Source organism: Tympanuchus pallidicinctus, unplaced genomic scaffold (assembly GCF_026119805.1).
Source record: "Tympanuchus pallidicinctus isolate F22 unplaced genomic scaffold, pur_lepc_1.0 scaffold15, whole genome shotgun sequence".
NCBI lineage: Eukaryota > Metazoa > Chordata > Aves > Galliformes > Phasianidae > Tympanuchus > Tympanuchus pallidicinctus.
This window is the reverse complement of record NW_026294669.1, coordinates 21,827,117-21,842,987: the sequence shown is the minus strand read 5'-3', so window position 1 is coordinate 21,842,987 and position 15,871 is coordinate 21,827,117. Positions and strand designations below refer to the sequence as shown.

Sequence of the window (15,871 nt, the reverse complement as noted above, 5' to 3'; positions counted from 1 at the left end):
TTAGTCCCACCAAGCCCACCTTCAAGGCCAGAAGTCTATTCCGTGTCTGCAAATGCCATGGCAATTCGTTGGGAGGAACCCTATCATGATGGTGGCAGCAAAGTCATTGGATACTGGGTTGAAAAGAAAGAGCGCAACACCATCCTTTGGGTGAAGGAAAATAAAGTGCCATGCTGTGAATGCAACTTCAAAATCACTGGGCTGGTGGAAGGGCTAGAATATCAATTCAGAACCTATGCTCTAAATGCTGCAGGTGTTAGCAAAGCTAGTGAAGCTTCCAGACCTGTAGTGGCTCAAAATCCAGTTGGTAAGTATTATTTTCAATAGTTGTTTTGTATATTAAGTTAAAATAGAATGGCATTTCTCATTTTCTGTTTTATTCCTCCAGATCCACCGGGAAGGCCAGAAGTAACAGATGTCACCAGATCTACAGTGTCCCTGAGCTGGTCACCACCACTTTACGATGGTGGAAGTAAAGTTATTGGATACATCATTGAACGGAAGCCATATAATGAATCTGGTGATGGACGCTGGCTGAAATGCAATTATACCATAGTCTCAGAAAACTTCTTTACAGTGACAGCTCTTGGTGAAGATGAAGCATATGAATTCCGTGTTCTAGCAAAGAATGCAGCTGGTGTGATTAGCAAAGGATCTGAATCAACCGGTGCTGTCATTTGCAAAGATGAATACTGTAAGAAATATTCATTTGGAACAACTAAGTACATGGCGTTCCATTTTTAATTACCATCTTCTGATTTGTAATTTATTTATTTATTTTTTTTCCTCTGACAGCACCACCAAAGGCTGAACTCGATGCCAGGTTGCAGGGAGAAGTTGTAACCATTAGGGCTGGATCTGATCTTGTTCTTGATGCGGCCATTGGTGGGAAACCAGAACCAAAAGTCTTCTGGTCCAAAGGAGATAAGGAATTGGACCTATGTGAAAAGATATCTCTGCAGTACACCAGCAAACGAGCCATTGCAATTATCAAGTTCTGTGACAGAAGTGATAGTGGAAAATATACTCTAACAGTGAAAAATGCCAGTGGGACAAAGCAAATTTCTGTTCTTGTCAAAGTGCTTGGTATGTTTTTCGTGATCAATATTTGTGCTTAATGTATATTAGATTAAAAAACAAACAAACAAACAAACAAACAAAAAAAAAATGAAACAACAGAACCAAAAACTAAACAAGAAACACAAGTGTTGCTGTAAAAATAAGAGTGAGGAATTTTTCCTTAGTTGCTAATAATAACGCTTATTTCTACCTCTACTCAGATTCACCAGGTCCATGCGCAGGAAAAATCACAGTAAGCAGGATAACTGAAGAGAAGTGCACTCTGGCGTGGAATATTCCTGAGGAGGATGGAGGTGCACAAATCACTCACTACATTGTAGAAAGGCGCGAAACCAGCAGACTTCACTGGGTTATTGTTGAGGCCGAATGCCAGACATTATCATGTGTGGTAACAAAACTTATTAAAAATAACGAGTACATCTTCCGTGTCAGAGGTGTCAACAAATATGGGCCAGGTGTTCCACTTGAAACAGAACCTATCATTGCCAGGAATGCTTTCAGTGAGTGTTACTACCTTCCATTCTGTGTCAGTATGTGTGGAATGTCTGTCATAGGTAAAGAATTTGTAAAACAATTTTTGTCCCTTCATTTTTAAAACCAACAGCTATCCCAACACAGCCTGGTACTCCTGAAGAAGTGAGTGTTGGCAAGGAACACATCATCATTCAGTGGACAAAACCAGAATCAGATGGTGGCAGTGAGATTAAGGATTATCTTGTAGACAAACGTGAAAGGAAAAGTCTGCGCTGGACACGAGTGAACAGAGATTACACTATTTATGATACCAGACTGAAAGTTACTGGTCTTATGGAAGGTGGTCAGTACCAGTTCCGTGTCACTGCAGTGAATGCTGCTGGAAACAGCGAGCCTAGCGAAGCTTCACAATATATGTTATGCAAGGAACCATCATGTAAGTTGCCACATTTAAAATATATTTTAACTTTTACTTATAATAATGGAGCATAAAACCAAATTCATGCTTCAACTAGGATACTCAGAAAGACATAGGAACTCACTGATCTAGACAGTATTTGAAAAAATTTAGAAGAAGTTGTAGTTCATTTTAAATGCATTTCCCAGTTTATACTGTTGATAAGTTATTTTTAACTGTAAAATGTTCCCTTAACCAACGTGAAATACATTTTCTTGTTTTTCAAAGATACTCCTGCAGCACCTTCAGCTCCAAGAGTTGTGGACACTACTATGCACAGCATAAGTTTAGCGTGGTCAAAGCCCACATATGATGGTGGTGCTGACATCTTAGGCTACGTTCTTGAGATGAAGGAAGAAGGTACTGAACAGTGGTACCGACCACATACAACTCCCACTCTGAGGAATGCTGAGTTCACTGTAACTGGTCTTAAAACAACCCAGAAATACCAATTTAGAGTTGCTGCTACCAATGTGAATGGTATGAGTGAATTTAGTGAATCATCAGCAGAAATAGAACCTGTGGAAAGAATAGGTAATTTGAAAAATTCAATGTGTATTTTAAAGAATAATTCTATTTTCTTTTAAAACTACTAAAACATTAATTCATTTCATGTTTCTTGTACTCTTTGTCAGAAAAACCTGAGCTTGAGCTTGCTGATGACCTGAGGAAGACAGTAACAGTGAGAGCTGGTGGTTCCCTGCGTCTGATGGTCTCTGTGTCGGGTAGACCTGCTCCTGTAATCACATGGAGCAAGCAGGGTATTGACCTTGTAAGTCGAGGTATTATTGATACTACAGACAGCTACACTCTACTTATTGTGGATAAAGTTAATCGGTACGATGCTGGAAAGTATGTAATTGAAGCTGAAAATCAATCAGGAAAAAAATCAGCAACTATTTCTGTGAAAGTGTATGGTAAGTAATTCTACAGTTATACATGGTTATTAGACTACTTGTGGTGCATGTTACTGAGGAGTAAGAAATTCAGGCATTTCCAAAAGAAGTTTGTAGTTTTAAACAGCATGAGATTGTTTGAGAAGAAGTCAAAGAAATAGAGGAAAATATGAAGTTCTAAAGCTGAGCTACAGTCGTAGAATTATTAAGGTGGGAAAAGACCACTGAAATCATCTAGTCCCACCACCATGCCTTCTAAACCCATGTCCCTAAGTGCCACATCTACTATTTTCTTGAGAATCTTGTGGGATAGTGATTCCACCACTCCCTAAGCAGCCTGTTCCAATGCATTACCGCTGCTTCTGAGAAGAAATTTTTTCTATTATCCAACCTCCCCGGCTCAACTTAAAGCCACTGCCTCTTATTCTATCGCTGTTATCTGGAACAAGAATCCATGATCTACCTCCTTTCACGTAGTGGTAGAGAGCAATAAGGTCTCCCGTGAGCCTCCTCTTTTCCAGACTAAACAATCCCATTTATAAATGAAATCCTACTGTTACTGTTATTATTTATTGTTGTTGTTTTAATTCAGAACTCAATCTGAGGAAGGGATCTCAAAGAAAAAAAAAATATTTTCTTTTTGGTTTAGATACACCCGGTCCACCAGCTGCAGTGAGAATTAAGGAAGTATCAAGAGATTCTGCAACACTTAATTGGGACATTCCAACCATTGATGGTGGAGCCCCTGTCAGCAATTATATAATTGAGAAACGTGAAGCTTCCATGAGAGCTTACAAGACTGTCACTACCAAATGCAGCAAGACATTTTATAGAGTTACTGGACTTCTGGAAGGAGCTTTGTATTATTTCAGAGTACTGCCAGAAAATATTTATGGCATTGGTGAAGCTTGTGAGACATCTGACGCAGTATTAGTATCTGATGTACCTATGCCACCACAAAAACTGGAAGTGATCGACATCACCAAATCAACTGTTACTCTTGCTTGGGAGAAACCACCACATGATGGTGGCAGCAGATTGACTGGCTATGTTATTGAGGCCAGCAAAGCTGGAACAGAAAGATGGTTGAAGGTAGTGACAGTAAAGCCTACTGTCTATGAACATACAATTATCTCTCTCAATGAAGGCGAACAGTACTTGTTCAGGGTCAGAGCACAGAATCAGAAGGGTGTTTCAGAAGCACGAGAGATTGTCACAGCAGTAACAGTACAGGACCAAAAAGGTAAGTATCTACTGCTAAAAATAACAGTGTGAAACTGACACCAAGTGAATGGAATATTTATAAAACATATTCTGAGAAAATCAATGTACTTCTTTCTTTTCTTAGTTCTGCCTACAATTGACCTTGCCGGAATACCTCAGAAGACAATTCATGTACCTGCTGGCAAGCCCATCGAGTTAGCTATTCCAATTGGAGGACGACCACCTCCAGCTGCATCTTGGTTCTTGGCTGGTTCTAAACTAAAAGAATCAGAACGCATCAAAATGGAGACTGCTGCCAAAATGGCTAAACTGACAGTTCGTGAGACCACCATTCATGACACTGGAGAGTATACACTTGAACTGAAGAACACAACTGGAACAGTTACTGATACAGTAAAAGTTATAATCCTTGGTAAGAACTTCTGAAAGTAATCACCCGTGATCTTTATTTGTCTGAACTTTGCTCCCATCGATATGATTCTTCTCTCAACATTATTTTTTGCCTTTTATTTTTCATAGACAAACCTGGACCACCTGTTGGACCTATCCGAATTGATGAAATTGATTCAAATTATGTAACCATCTCCTGGGAGCCACCTGAGCTGGACGGTGGAGCTACACTTAGTGGCTATGTGGTAGAGCAGCGTGACGCTCACCGTCCTGGATGGCTGCCAGTTTCAGAGTCGGTAACCAGAACAACATACAAGTTCACCAGGCTTGTTGAAGGTGCAGAATACGTGTTCCGTGTGGCTGCTACAAACCGCTTTGGAATTGGATCTTACCTGCAGTCTGAGATTATAGAATGCAAGAGCAGAATTCGTAAGTCTACCTTTAAGAACAAAATATGCATGTTTACATGGCTTATGTAGCCATGCACAGATAAGATTTTCCTAAATGTTACCACCTTCTTTTGCCAAATAATGGGATACACTGTGGTACACTGTAGCCTTTGTATGTTACTGGGGAAAAACACTATCCATAGGCTTACTTAGGTATTGTAAAAGCACCACTTACTTAGGTATTGTAAAAGAGAATGTGGACAGTAAGCACGGTCTTTTTGTGCTCAGATCTATTGTTAGCTATCTATCTACTATTACAGAAAATTTGCTTTACACCCCATTACAAAAGCAGGATTATTTCATTGGCCTAGTTCGTAAAGTACTTTGATATTTTTTGATTTAAAAGAGTTTGATAGGATGTTGATACTACGTTATCATTCATAGTACATTGTATATTTCTCTGTGTAAAATTATTGATGCTTTCTTCGCTAAGTCTGTGTTTCCTTTTTACAGGTATCCCTGGCCCTCCTGGCACTCCAGAAGTGTTTGATGTCTCTCGAGATGGTATGACATTAACTTGGCATCCTCCAGATGATGATGGTGACTCTCAGATTACTGGTTATATTGTGGAACGCAAAGAAGTTAGAGCAGATAGATGGATTCGTGCAAACAAAGTTCCAGTCACTATGACTCGTTACCGTTCCACTGGGTTGGTTGAAGGATTAGAATATGAACACCGCATCACAGCAATCAATGCAAGAGGTGCTGGGAAACCCAGTCGTCCTTCCAAGTCTGTTGTTGCCAGGGATCCAATTGGTAAGTAATTTCCTACATAGATTAAGCATATTATGGCAGAATGGAACGGAAAGTCACTCTTTTTAGTAATTTGAAAATTTATCTGCATATGTTTATGAACAGCAGAGGAGATTCTGACTGGAAGGAACCAAGAAAAAAGTATTAGTGAAAATCTTTTTCTTTCTTTTTCAACTTCTTCCAAGTTTCCCTATATAAATCCTATAGTGACTACATACAGATCTTATGCTGGAAGTTTGTATTTGTTATGTGTTTTAAATCTTCATAAAGATGATCTTACTGAGCCCTCATGTGGTCTTCTCTTCCAGCTCCTCCAGGGAAACCTCAGAATCCAAGAGTCACTGACACTACAAGAACGTCTGTCTCTCTGGCTTGGAGTCCACCAGAAGATGAAGGTGGCTCTAAAGTCACCGGCTACTTAATTGAGATGCAGAAGGTAGATCAATTTGAATGGACCAAATGCAATACCACTCCCACCAAGATTCGTGAATACACTTTGACACATCTACCACAAGGCGCAGAGTACAGATTCCGCGTGCTAGCCTGTAATGCTGGTGGGCCAGGAGAACCTGCTGAAGTGCCAGGAACGGTCAAAATTACTGAAATGCTTGGTAAGACACTTCACATCTTAACTCCTATTGAAAGCCATCCTAAAGAAAAATTTAGCTAAAGTGTATACCTGTAAAACACACGTGGCCTGAGATGTTAATTTTCTTTACAGAATATCCTGACTTTGAACTTGATGAAAAATACCAGGAAGGTCTCATGGTGAGACAAGGTGGAGTTATCAGGCTTACAATACCCATTAAGGGTAAGCCCATTCCGGTATGCAAATGGACCAAAGAAGGACATGACATCAGCAAAAGGGCCATGATTGCAACCTCCGAAACTCACACAGAACTTGTGATCAAAGATGCAGAAAGAGAAGATTCTGGCACCTACGATCTGGCACTTGAAAACAAGTGTGGCAAAAAAGCTGTGTATATTAAAGTCAGAGTGATTGGCATTCCAAATCCACCAGAAGGGCCTCTTGAGTATGATGATATACAAGCTCGTTCTGTCAGAGTAAGCTGGAGACCTCCTACAGATGATGGTGGTGCAGATATACTAGGTTATATTGTTGAGAGACGAGAAGTACCAAAGACTGCCTGGTACACTGTTGATTCTAGAGTAAAAGGGACATCTTTGGTGGTGAAAGGTCTAAAAGAAAATGTGGAATATCACTTCCGTGTTTCTGCGGAAAATCATTTTGGCATTAGCAAATCTCTCAAATCTGAAGAACCAGCTGTACCAAAGACACCGCTGAGTAAGTCCCCATTTTAAATCTTTTAAAACTTTTTTTAATGACTACTGCTTGCTTACTTACATTATGCTTCTACAAGTGCAATAGTATGTGCAAACAGTTGAATGCTATGGCTTTATTATTTCTACTAATCATGTTCTTGTTATTATCTTATTATTATCAGATCCTCCGGAGCCTCCAAACAACCCACCTGAAGTGCTTGATGTCACAAAGAGTTCAGTTAACTTGTCCTGGTCCAGACCTAAAGATGATGGTGGTTCTCGTGTAACTGGGTACTACATTGAACGTAAGGAGACATCTACAGAAAAATGGGTCCGGCATAACAAAACGCAGATCACTACTACAATGTACACAGTCACCGGACTTGTTCCAGATGCTGAATATCAGTTCCGTGTTGTTGCTCAAAATGAAATTGGTGAAAGTGAAGCAAGTCCTGCTTCTGAACCAGTTGTATGCAAGGATCCATTTGGTAAGAAAATGTTTGCATTAATAGATCTTGTGAAAAACAATTTAGTAACATTCAGAAAGGAATTTTATTTCTGTATATTTTGCAATTTTCAGACAAACCAAGCCAACCTGGAGAAATTGAGATCACTTCGATATCGAAGGACAGCATTACAATGGAATGGGAACGACCTGAAAGTGATGGTGGCAAAGAGATCCTAGGATACTGGGTTGAATATCGACAGTCTGGAGAAAGCACCTGGAAAAAATGCAATAAAGAACTCATCAAGGACAGACAGTTTACAGTAGGAGGTTTATTGGAGGCCACAGAATATGAATTCCGTGTTTTTGCAGAAAATCAGACTGGCCTCAGCAGACCTCGAAGGACTGCTATGGCAGTGAAAACTAAATTAACATGTAAGCAAAAAGTACACTGTCATATTTGCTGCAATACTGCTGTGATGTCATGTGTCATAAACCACAGTGATACACTGACTGTGCTTTACAAATTATTTGCCAACAGGACTGTCCTAAGGCACAGTCCAGTTGTTCAAATGTAAGAGGCACAAGTGTAAATGAAGGTTAAATTTCAGTAAATAAGAATAGAGGAACATTTCATGTTAATTGTTATCCTTTTTTTTTTTTCTTTTTCTTTCTTTTAGCTGGAGAAGCACCTGCCATAAGAAAAGAAATGCAGGATGTTACAACTAAACTGGGTGAAGCAGCTCAGCTGACATGCCAGATTGTTGGGAGACCTCTTCCTGATATTAAATGGTACCGCTTTGGCAAAGAATTGGTGCAGAGCCGAAAATACAAAATGTCATCTGATGGACGCAACCATACACTGACAGTATTAACAGATGAACAAGAGGATGAAGGTCTCTACACTTGTATGGCTACCAACGATGTCGGAGAAATTGAAACTAGTGGCAAGCTATTGTTGCAGGCTCCTCCTCAGTTCCATCCTGGCTTCCCATTGAAAGAGAAATACTATGCTGGTGCTGGTGGCACTCTCCGCCTTCACGTTGTGTATATTGGCCGACCAGTACCAGCAATAACTTGGTTCCATAGCAACAAACCTCTGAGAGGATCAGAATCAGTTACTATTGAGAACACAGAGCAGTATACTCATCTTGCAATTAAGAATGTCCAGCACAAAACTCATGCTGGGAAGTACAAAGTGCAACTCAGTAACACGTTTGGAACAGTTGACACCGTACTTAATGTGGAAATACAAGGTAAAGAATTCTATTTTCGGTGTATTTGTGGAATATTTTCTAAAATACTGAGTAGCAAAAGAAGAACTAAAAAGATGCTGCTTTCTGTTTTACAGATAAGCCAGATAAACCAGAAGGGCCGATCGTTATAGAATCTGTACTAAAGAACTCTGTGGTGATTAGCTGGAAACCACCACAGGACGATGGAGGTGCTATGATAACAAATTACGTCATAGAGAAACGTGAAGCCAAGGAAGGAGCAGAATGGGAACTTGTATCTTCAAGCATTTCAGGCACAACTTGTAGAATTGTTAATCTAACTGAAAATGCAGGCTATTATTTCCGTGTTTCTGCTCAGAATACATATGGAATTAGTGAAGCACTGGAAGTCTCATCAGTTGTCGTTATGAAGCCTCCATTTGGTAAGTGAACACCAAAATATCCAGTTCAGTATGCCTGTGTAATTACTAAGGCAAGTTCACTTCAATGTTTGAATCTCTTTATTCTTTACAGAAAAACCGGGACAACCTGGTCAGCCAGTTGCAAGTGCTATCACAAAAGATTCTTGTGTTGTCTCATGGAAGCCACCTGCGAGTGATGGAGGTGCAAAGATCAGAACATACTATCTTGAGAAGCGTGAGAAGAAACAAAACAAGTGGATTTCTGTAACAACAGATGAAATTCGTGAAACTGTATTCTCTGTGAAAGACCTTATTGAAGGCCTTGAATACGAGTTCCGTGTAAAATGTGAAAATCTAGGTGGTGAAAGCGAGTGGAGTGAGGTATCACAACCAGTTATTCCAAAATCTGATGTACCAATTCAAGCTCCACATTTCAAGGAAGAACTAAGAAACCTGAATGTGAAATTTCAAGCTAACGCCACATTTGTCTGCAAAGTCACTGGTCATCCTAAACCAGTCGTCAAATGGTACAGGCAGGGCAAAGAAATCATGCCGGATGGTGAAAAGATCAAAATACAGGAATTCAAGGGTGGATACCACCAGCTAATCATTACAAATGTAACAGATGATGATGCCACAGTATATCAAGTTAGAGCTACCAATCAAGGAGGATCAGTGTCTGGCACTGCCTCTTTGGATGTTGAAGGTAAATGAAGGGTCTCAATTCCCAAGACAGATTCTTGTTAAATTTTGAGCAGTCAGATTATTGGTGCTCTTCTCAGGTGTTTTTGCTCATGTGTTGTTTTTTCCTTCCTCTTTTTGTTCCAGTTCCTGCAAAGATTCACTTGCCCAAAAACCTGGAAGGTATGGGAGCCGTTCATGCCCTCCGAGGGGAAGTAGTGAGCATCAAGATCCCATTCAGTGGCAAGCCTCCCCCTGTGATCACATGGCAGAAGGGACAGGATCTCATTGATACTAATGGACATTACCAAGTCATTGTTACAAGATCATTCACATCTCTTGTTTTCCCAAATGGTGTTGACAGAAAAGATGCAGGTTTTTACATTGTTTGTGCCAAAAACAGATTTGGAATTGATCAAAAAACAGTTGAATTAGATGTGGCTGATGTGCCTGATCCACCAAGAGGTTTGAAAGTAACAGACATTTCGAGGGATTCAGTCAACTTAACCTGGATTGAACCAGCCACTGATGGTGGGAGCAGGATCGTAAACTACATTATTGAGAAACGTGCTACAACAGCAGAGCGATGGATTCGTGTTGCACAAGCTCGTGAGACACGATACACAGTAGTGAACCTATTTGGCAAGACCACCTATCAGTTCCGTGTAATTGCAGAAAACAAGTTTGGCCAAAGCCAGCCTTCTGAACCTACTGATCCAATTATAACAAAGGAAGATAAGACTAGAGTAATGAACTATGATGAAGAGGTTGATGAAACCAGAGAAGTCACCACAGCTAAAGCTACTCACTATTCTACAAAGGAACTCTACGACAAATACATGATTGCAGAAGAGCTTGGACGTGGGCAGTTTGGCATTGCACACCGCTGTGTTGAGGCAGTTTCAAAGAAGACTTACCTGGCTAAGTTTGTCAAAGTAAAAGGTGCTGACCAAGTTTTGGTAAAGAAAGAAATTTCTATTCTAAACATTGCTAGGCACCGAAATATCCTGTATCTTCACGAATCGTTTGAGAGCCTTGAAGAATTGGTCATGATCTTTGAATTCATTTCGGGAGTCGATATCTTTGAAAGAATCAGCACAGCTTCATTTGAACTGAATGAAAGAGAAATAGTAAGTTATGTACGCCAGGTCTGTGATGCACTAGAATTCTTACATCGCCACAGCATTGGACATTTTGATATCAAACCAGACAATATTATTTATTTCACAAGAAGGAGCTCCGTAGTTAAAATTGTCGAATTTGGGCAAGCCAGACAACTGAAGCCTGGAGACAGCTTTAGACTCCAGTTCACTTCACCTGAATATTATGCACCTGAAGTACATCACCATGATCTGGTCAGCACAGCAACTGACATGTGGTCAGTTGGTGCTCTAACCTACATACTTCTCAGCGGCATTAATCCTTTCATTGCTGAAACAAATCAACAAGTTATTGAAAATATTCTAAATGCTGAATACAATTTTGATGATGAAGCATTCAAAGACATAAGCATTGAGGCTATGGACTTCATTGATCGCCTGTTAGTAAAGGAAAGAAAAGCTCGAATGACAGCTGCTGAAGCACTTAATCACACATGGCTTAAACAGAAAACAGAGAAGACTAGCACTAAAACCATCAAGACCTTAAGACACAGGCGTTACTACCACACTCTAGTAAAGAAGGAGTGGAACACAGTTGTGTCAGTAGCCCGTATTTCCTGTGGAGGTGCAATTAGATCTCAGAAAGGAGTAACAGTGGCCAAAGTTAAAGTTGCTCCAATAGACATTGGTCCCATTACTGGGCAGATAAACCATGCTGCTGCAGAAGAAGGAGGGCATGCCAAATACGTGTGTAAGATTGAAAACTATGATCAGTCCACACAGGTCACCTGGTACTTCGGTATGAGGCAACTAGAAAACAATGAGAAATATGAAATTAATTATGAAGAAGGTGTGGCAACAATGTATGTCAAAGATATTTCTAAATCAGATGATGGAACCTACAGATGCAAGGTTGTAAACGACTACGGTGAAGACAGCTCTTATGCAGAACTTTTTGTTAAAGGTGTGAGAGAAATGTCTGAGCACTACAGATGTAGAGCTGTTAGGAAAGTGAAACGCCGGGTTGATGCAATGAGACTCTTAGAGCGTCCACCAGAATTTACTTTGCCTTTGTATAATCGCACTGCATATGTTGGAGAAAATGTCAGGTTTGGTGTAACTATAACAGTCCACCCAGAACCTCGATTGACGTGGTTCAAATCGGGCCAGAGAATCAAACCTGGTGATGACGATAAGTATACTTTTGAATCAGACAAAGGTCTTTACCAACTCATCATCAATAAAGTCACTGAAGAGGACGATGCTGAATACAGTATTATAGCACGCAATAAATATGGGGAAGACAGCTGCAAAGCTAAGCTGACTGTGATTCCGCATCCACCTCCAGCAGATACTACGCTGAGGCCAATGTTTAAAAGGCTGCTGGCCAATGCTGAATGCCAAGAAGGCCAAAATGTCAGTTTTGAGATCAGGGTATCTGGTATACCAAAGCCGACACTGACATGGGAGAAAGATGGTCAACCTCTATCCTTTGGTCCTAACTTTGATATAATTCATGAAGGTTTAGATTACTATGCTTTGCATATCAGAGATACTTTACCAGAAGACAGCGGTTATTACAGAGTTACTGCTACAAACAGCGCTGGATCTACAAGCTGCCAGGCTTATCTAAAAGTCGAACGCCTGAAATATGTCAAGCGTGAGTACAAGACTGAAGAAGAGCGGGAGAAGCATGTACAAAGGCAAATTGACAAGACCTTAAGAATGGCAGAGATCCTTTCTGGGGTTGAAGCTGTTCCATTGACACAAACTGCACAAGAGGCTCTCAGAGAAGCTGCTATCTTATACAAACCAGCTGTCAGCACTAAGACTGTCAAAGGTGAATATGAAATTAAGAAAGAAGAAAAGAAGGAAGAAAGAAAACTTCGTATGCCGTATGAGGTTCCAGAGCCTCGCAAACATGTGCGCACTACTCTTGAGGAAGATCAGACCATTAAACACTTTGTGCCTCTGTCAGATATGAAATGGTACAAGAGGCTGCGAGACCAGTATGAAATGCCAGGAAAACTTGAGAGAACTGTTCAGAAACGCCAGAAACGCATACGTCTTTCCAGGTGGGAACAGTTCTATGTGATGCCACTGCCACGCATTTCTGATCAGTATAAGCCTAAATGGCGCATACCAAAGCTAACACAAGATGATCTTGAAACTGTGAGACCAGCACGTCGGCGTGCACCATCTCCAGATTACGAATTCTACTACAGACCAAGGAGGAGGTCACTTGGTGATTTATCTGATGAGGAATTACTCCTGCCTATTGAGGACTATTTAGCCATGAAGAGAACTGAAGAGGAAAGACTGCGCCTCGAAGAAGAGCTCGAGCTAGGCTTTTCTGCTTCCCCACCAAGTAGAAGCCCTCCACGCTTTGAGCTGTCTGCGCTTCGGTACTCGACTGCAGGAACACAGGTCCAGTCAGAGGAAGAAAGAAAGAGAGAGCTGAGGTATTCCAGCTACCATATCCCAACTAAAGCTGACACAAGTGCAAGCTATGCAGAGCTACGTCAGCGCTATGACAGAGCTGCCTACAGACCCCCCAAACAAAAGCAAAGAATAATGGCTGAAAGAGAGGATGAAGAATTGCTCCGTCCTGTTGGTGCTACTCAAAGACTCTCTGAGTACAAGAGTGAGCTGGAATATATGGCAGAAGAGGAAAAGAGCAGACTTAGGAGAAGGAGGGAAAGAGAAATAACTGAGATCACATCAGAAGAAGAAGAAGAAATAGAAATGGTGCAACATGTTCACAGGGAATTTTCACCTCCTTCCAGATTACTAAGGAGAAGAAGATCCCTTTCTCCAACTTACATTGAGTTGATGCGCCCTGTATCTGAATTAATTAGACCCCGTTCACGACCTCCCGAGGAAAGTGAAAGAAGATCCCCAACACCAGAGAGAACTCGACCACGTTCACCTAGCCCGGTTTCTACTGAAAGATCACTCTCTCGGTTTGAAAGGATGGCAAGATTTGACATCTTTTCTCGATATGAGTCCATGAAATCTGCTTTGAAAACACAGAAAACTATGGAAAGGAAATACGAAGTCCTAACTCAACAGCCTTTCACCCTTGACCATGCTCCTCGCATCACCCTGAGAATGCGCTCACACCGTGTGCCATGTGGCCACAACACCAGGTTTATTCTGAATGTCCAGTCAAAGCCAACGGCTGATGTGAAGTGGTACCACAATGGTATTGAGCTCCAGGAGAGCAGTAAGATACATTTCTCGAATACCAGCGGGGTATTAACACTGGAAATTCTCGACTGCCATATTGATGACAGTGGAACATACAGGGCTGTATGCACAAACTACAAAGGAGAATGTTCTGATTATGCAACCTTAGATGTTACTGGAGGAGATTACACTACATACTCTTCCCAGCGGAGAGACGAAGAAGTACCAAGGTCAATTTTACCTGACCTGACAAGAACAGAGGCATATGCAGTCTCATCATTTAAGAAAGCATCTGCTACAGAAGCAAGTTCCTCAGTAAGAGAGGTCAAATCAGAAGTGTCAGCAACAAGAGAGTCACTTCTATCATATGAACACTACGCTTCTTCTGAAGAAAAAATCACTGCCTCAGAAGAGAAATCACTGGAAGAAAGGACAGTACATAAGGCATTTAAGAGCACTCTGCCAGCAACGATCCTTACAAAACCGCGGTCAATCACAGTTTCCGAAGGCGAGACTGCAAGATTTTCGTGTGACGTTGATGGTGAACCAGCACCAACAATAACATGGGTCCGTGCGGGTCAACCTATTGTTTCTTCCAGGCGCTTCCAAGTAACACGGACACAGTACAAATCTACTTTTGAAATTTCTTTGGTCCAGATTTCAGATGAAGGAAGTTACACTGTTGTGGTGGAAAACTCTGAAGGAAGACAGGAAGCGCACTTCACTTTGACCGTTCAAAGAAAAAGAATCCCTGAAAAAGCAATTACGTCACCTCCGAGAGTCAAATCTCCTGAGCCTCGTGTAAAGTCTCCAGAGCCAGTTAAGTCTCCTAAACGAGTGAAATCTCCTGAACCCATCAGTGCCCACCCAAAAGCCAAGTCACCACCTGGAGACAAAACAGCACCAGTGGAGAAATTACCAACTGCTTCTCCTCCAAAGATAAAAGAGCAACTGAAAGCAGAAACCCTTGGAGATAAGGTGAAGTTATCCTGTGCAGTTGAAAGTAGCGCTTTAAGCGTCAGGGAAGTGGCTTGGTATAAAGACGGCAAAAAACTGAAAGAAGACCGTCATTTCAAGTTCCATTATGCAGCAGATGGCACATACGAGCTCAAAATCCATGACCTCACAGAATCTGACAAAGGAGAATATACTTGTGAAATTATGGGAGAAGGAGGTATTTCAAAAACTAGCTTCCAGTTTACCGGCCAAGTATTTAAAAATATCCATTCCCAGGTACGAAGTGTCTCTGAAACTCATAAATCAGCCGAGAAAGGAGATGAAGTACTTACTGTTTCTACCCACAAGAAATCATCAGTGGCAGCTGAAGAAAAAGCAGCAATTGAAGAAGTCATTAAAAAGTCAATTGTTACTGAAGATGTCAAACAATTGAAAGCAGAAGTTAGAGCTTCTTCGACTCAAATGACCGTGTCTGAAGGGCAGAAAGTGACTTTGAAAGCCAACGTTCCTGGTGCCTCTGAGGTAAAATGGGTGCTAAATGGAATGGAGCTAAGAAATTCAGATGATTACAGATATGGCATTTCTGGAAGTGATCACACACTAACTATCAAGAAGGCTAGTAATAAAGATGAAGGTATACTCACCTGCGAAGGTAAAACTGACGAAGGCGTTATTAAATGCCAGTACGTGCTTATCTTGTCCAAAGAGCGCTCAAACGAACCAGCATTTATCATGCAGCCCAAGTCTCAAAATGTCAATGAAGGACAAGATGTGTTGTTCACCTGTGAAGTTTCTGGCGATCCTTCTCCCGAAATTGAATGGCTTAGGAATAATCAACCTGTAAGTATTAGTTTTT

At 41.0% G+C, this 15,871-nt stretch overlaps 1 protein-coding gene across 7 annotated transcripts in view; it reads left to right on the top strand.

Annotated features, from left to right (window-relative positions):
- TTN (titin) overlaps nt 1-15,871 on the top strand; it is a 239,716-nt gene that overhangs the window by 221,079 nt on the left and 2,766 nt on the right. For all 7 annotated transcript variants that reach the window (XM_052675513.1, XM_052675512.1, XM_052675511.1 and 4 more), the window contains 19 exons: nt 5-307; nt 389-694; nt 796-1,086; nt 1,281-1,580; nt 1,685-1,990; nt 2,240-2,545; nt 2,647-2,928; nt 3,557-4,150; nt 4,256-4,543; nt 4,651-4,950; nt 5,424-5,726; nt 6,032-6,334; nt 6,445-7,029; nt 7,190-7,495; nt 7,588-7,887; nt 8,133-8,708; nt 8,804-9,109; nt 9,201-9,794; nt 9,917-15,855. In XM_052675513.1, the coding sequence (XP_052531473.1) occupies nt 5-307; nt 389-694; nt 796-1,086; nt 1,281-1,580; nt 1,685-1,990; nt 2,240-2,545; nt 2,647-2,928; nt 3,557-4,150; nt 4,256-4,543; nt 4,651-4,950; nt 5,424-5,726; nt 6,032-6,334; nt 6,445-7,029; nt 7,190-7,495; nt 7,588-7,887; nt 8,133-8,708; nt 8,804-9,109; nt 9,201-9,794; nt 9,917-15,855 (12,488 nt within the window). The remainder of the gene's footprint in view (nt 1-4; nt 308-388; nt 695-795; nt 1,087-1,280; nt 1,581-1,684; nt 1,991-2,239; nt 2,546-2,646; nt 2,929-3,556; nt 4,151-4,255; nt 4,544-4,650; nt 4,951-5,423; nt 5,727-6,031; nt 6,335-6,444; nt 7,030-7,189; nt 7,496-7,587; nt 7,888-8,132; nt 8,709-8,803; nt 9,110-9,200; nt 9,795-9,916; nt 15,856-15,871) is intronic.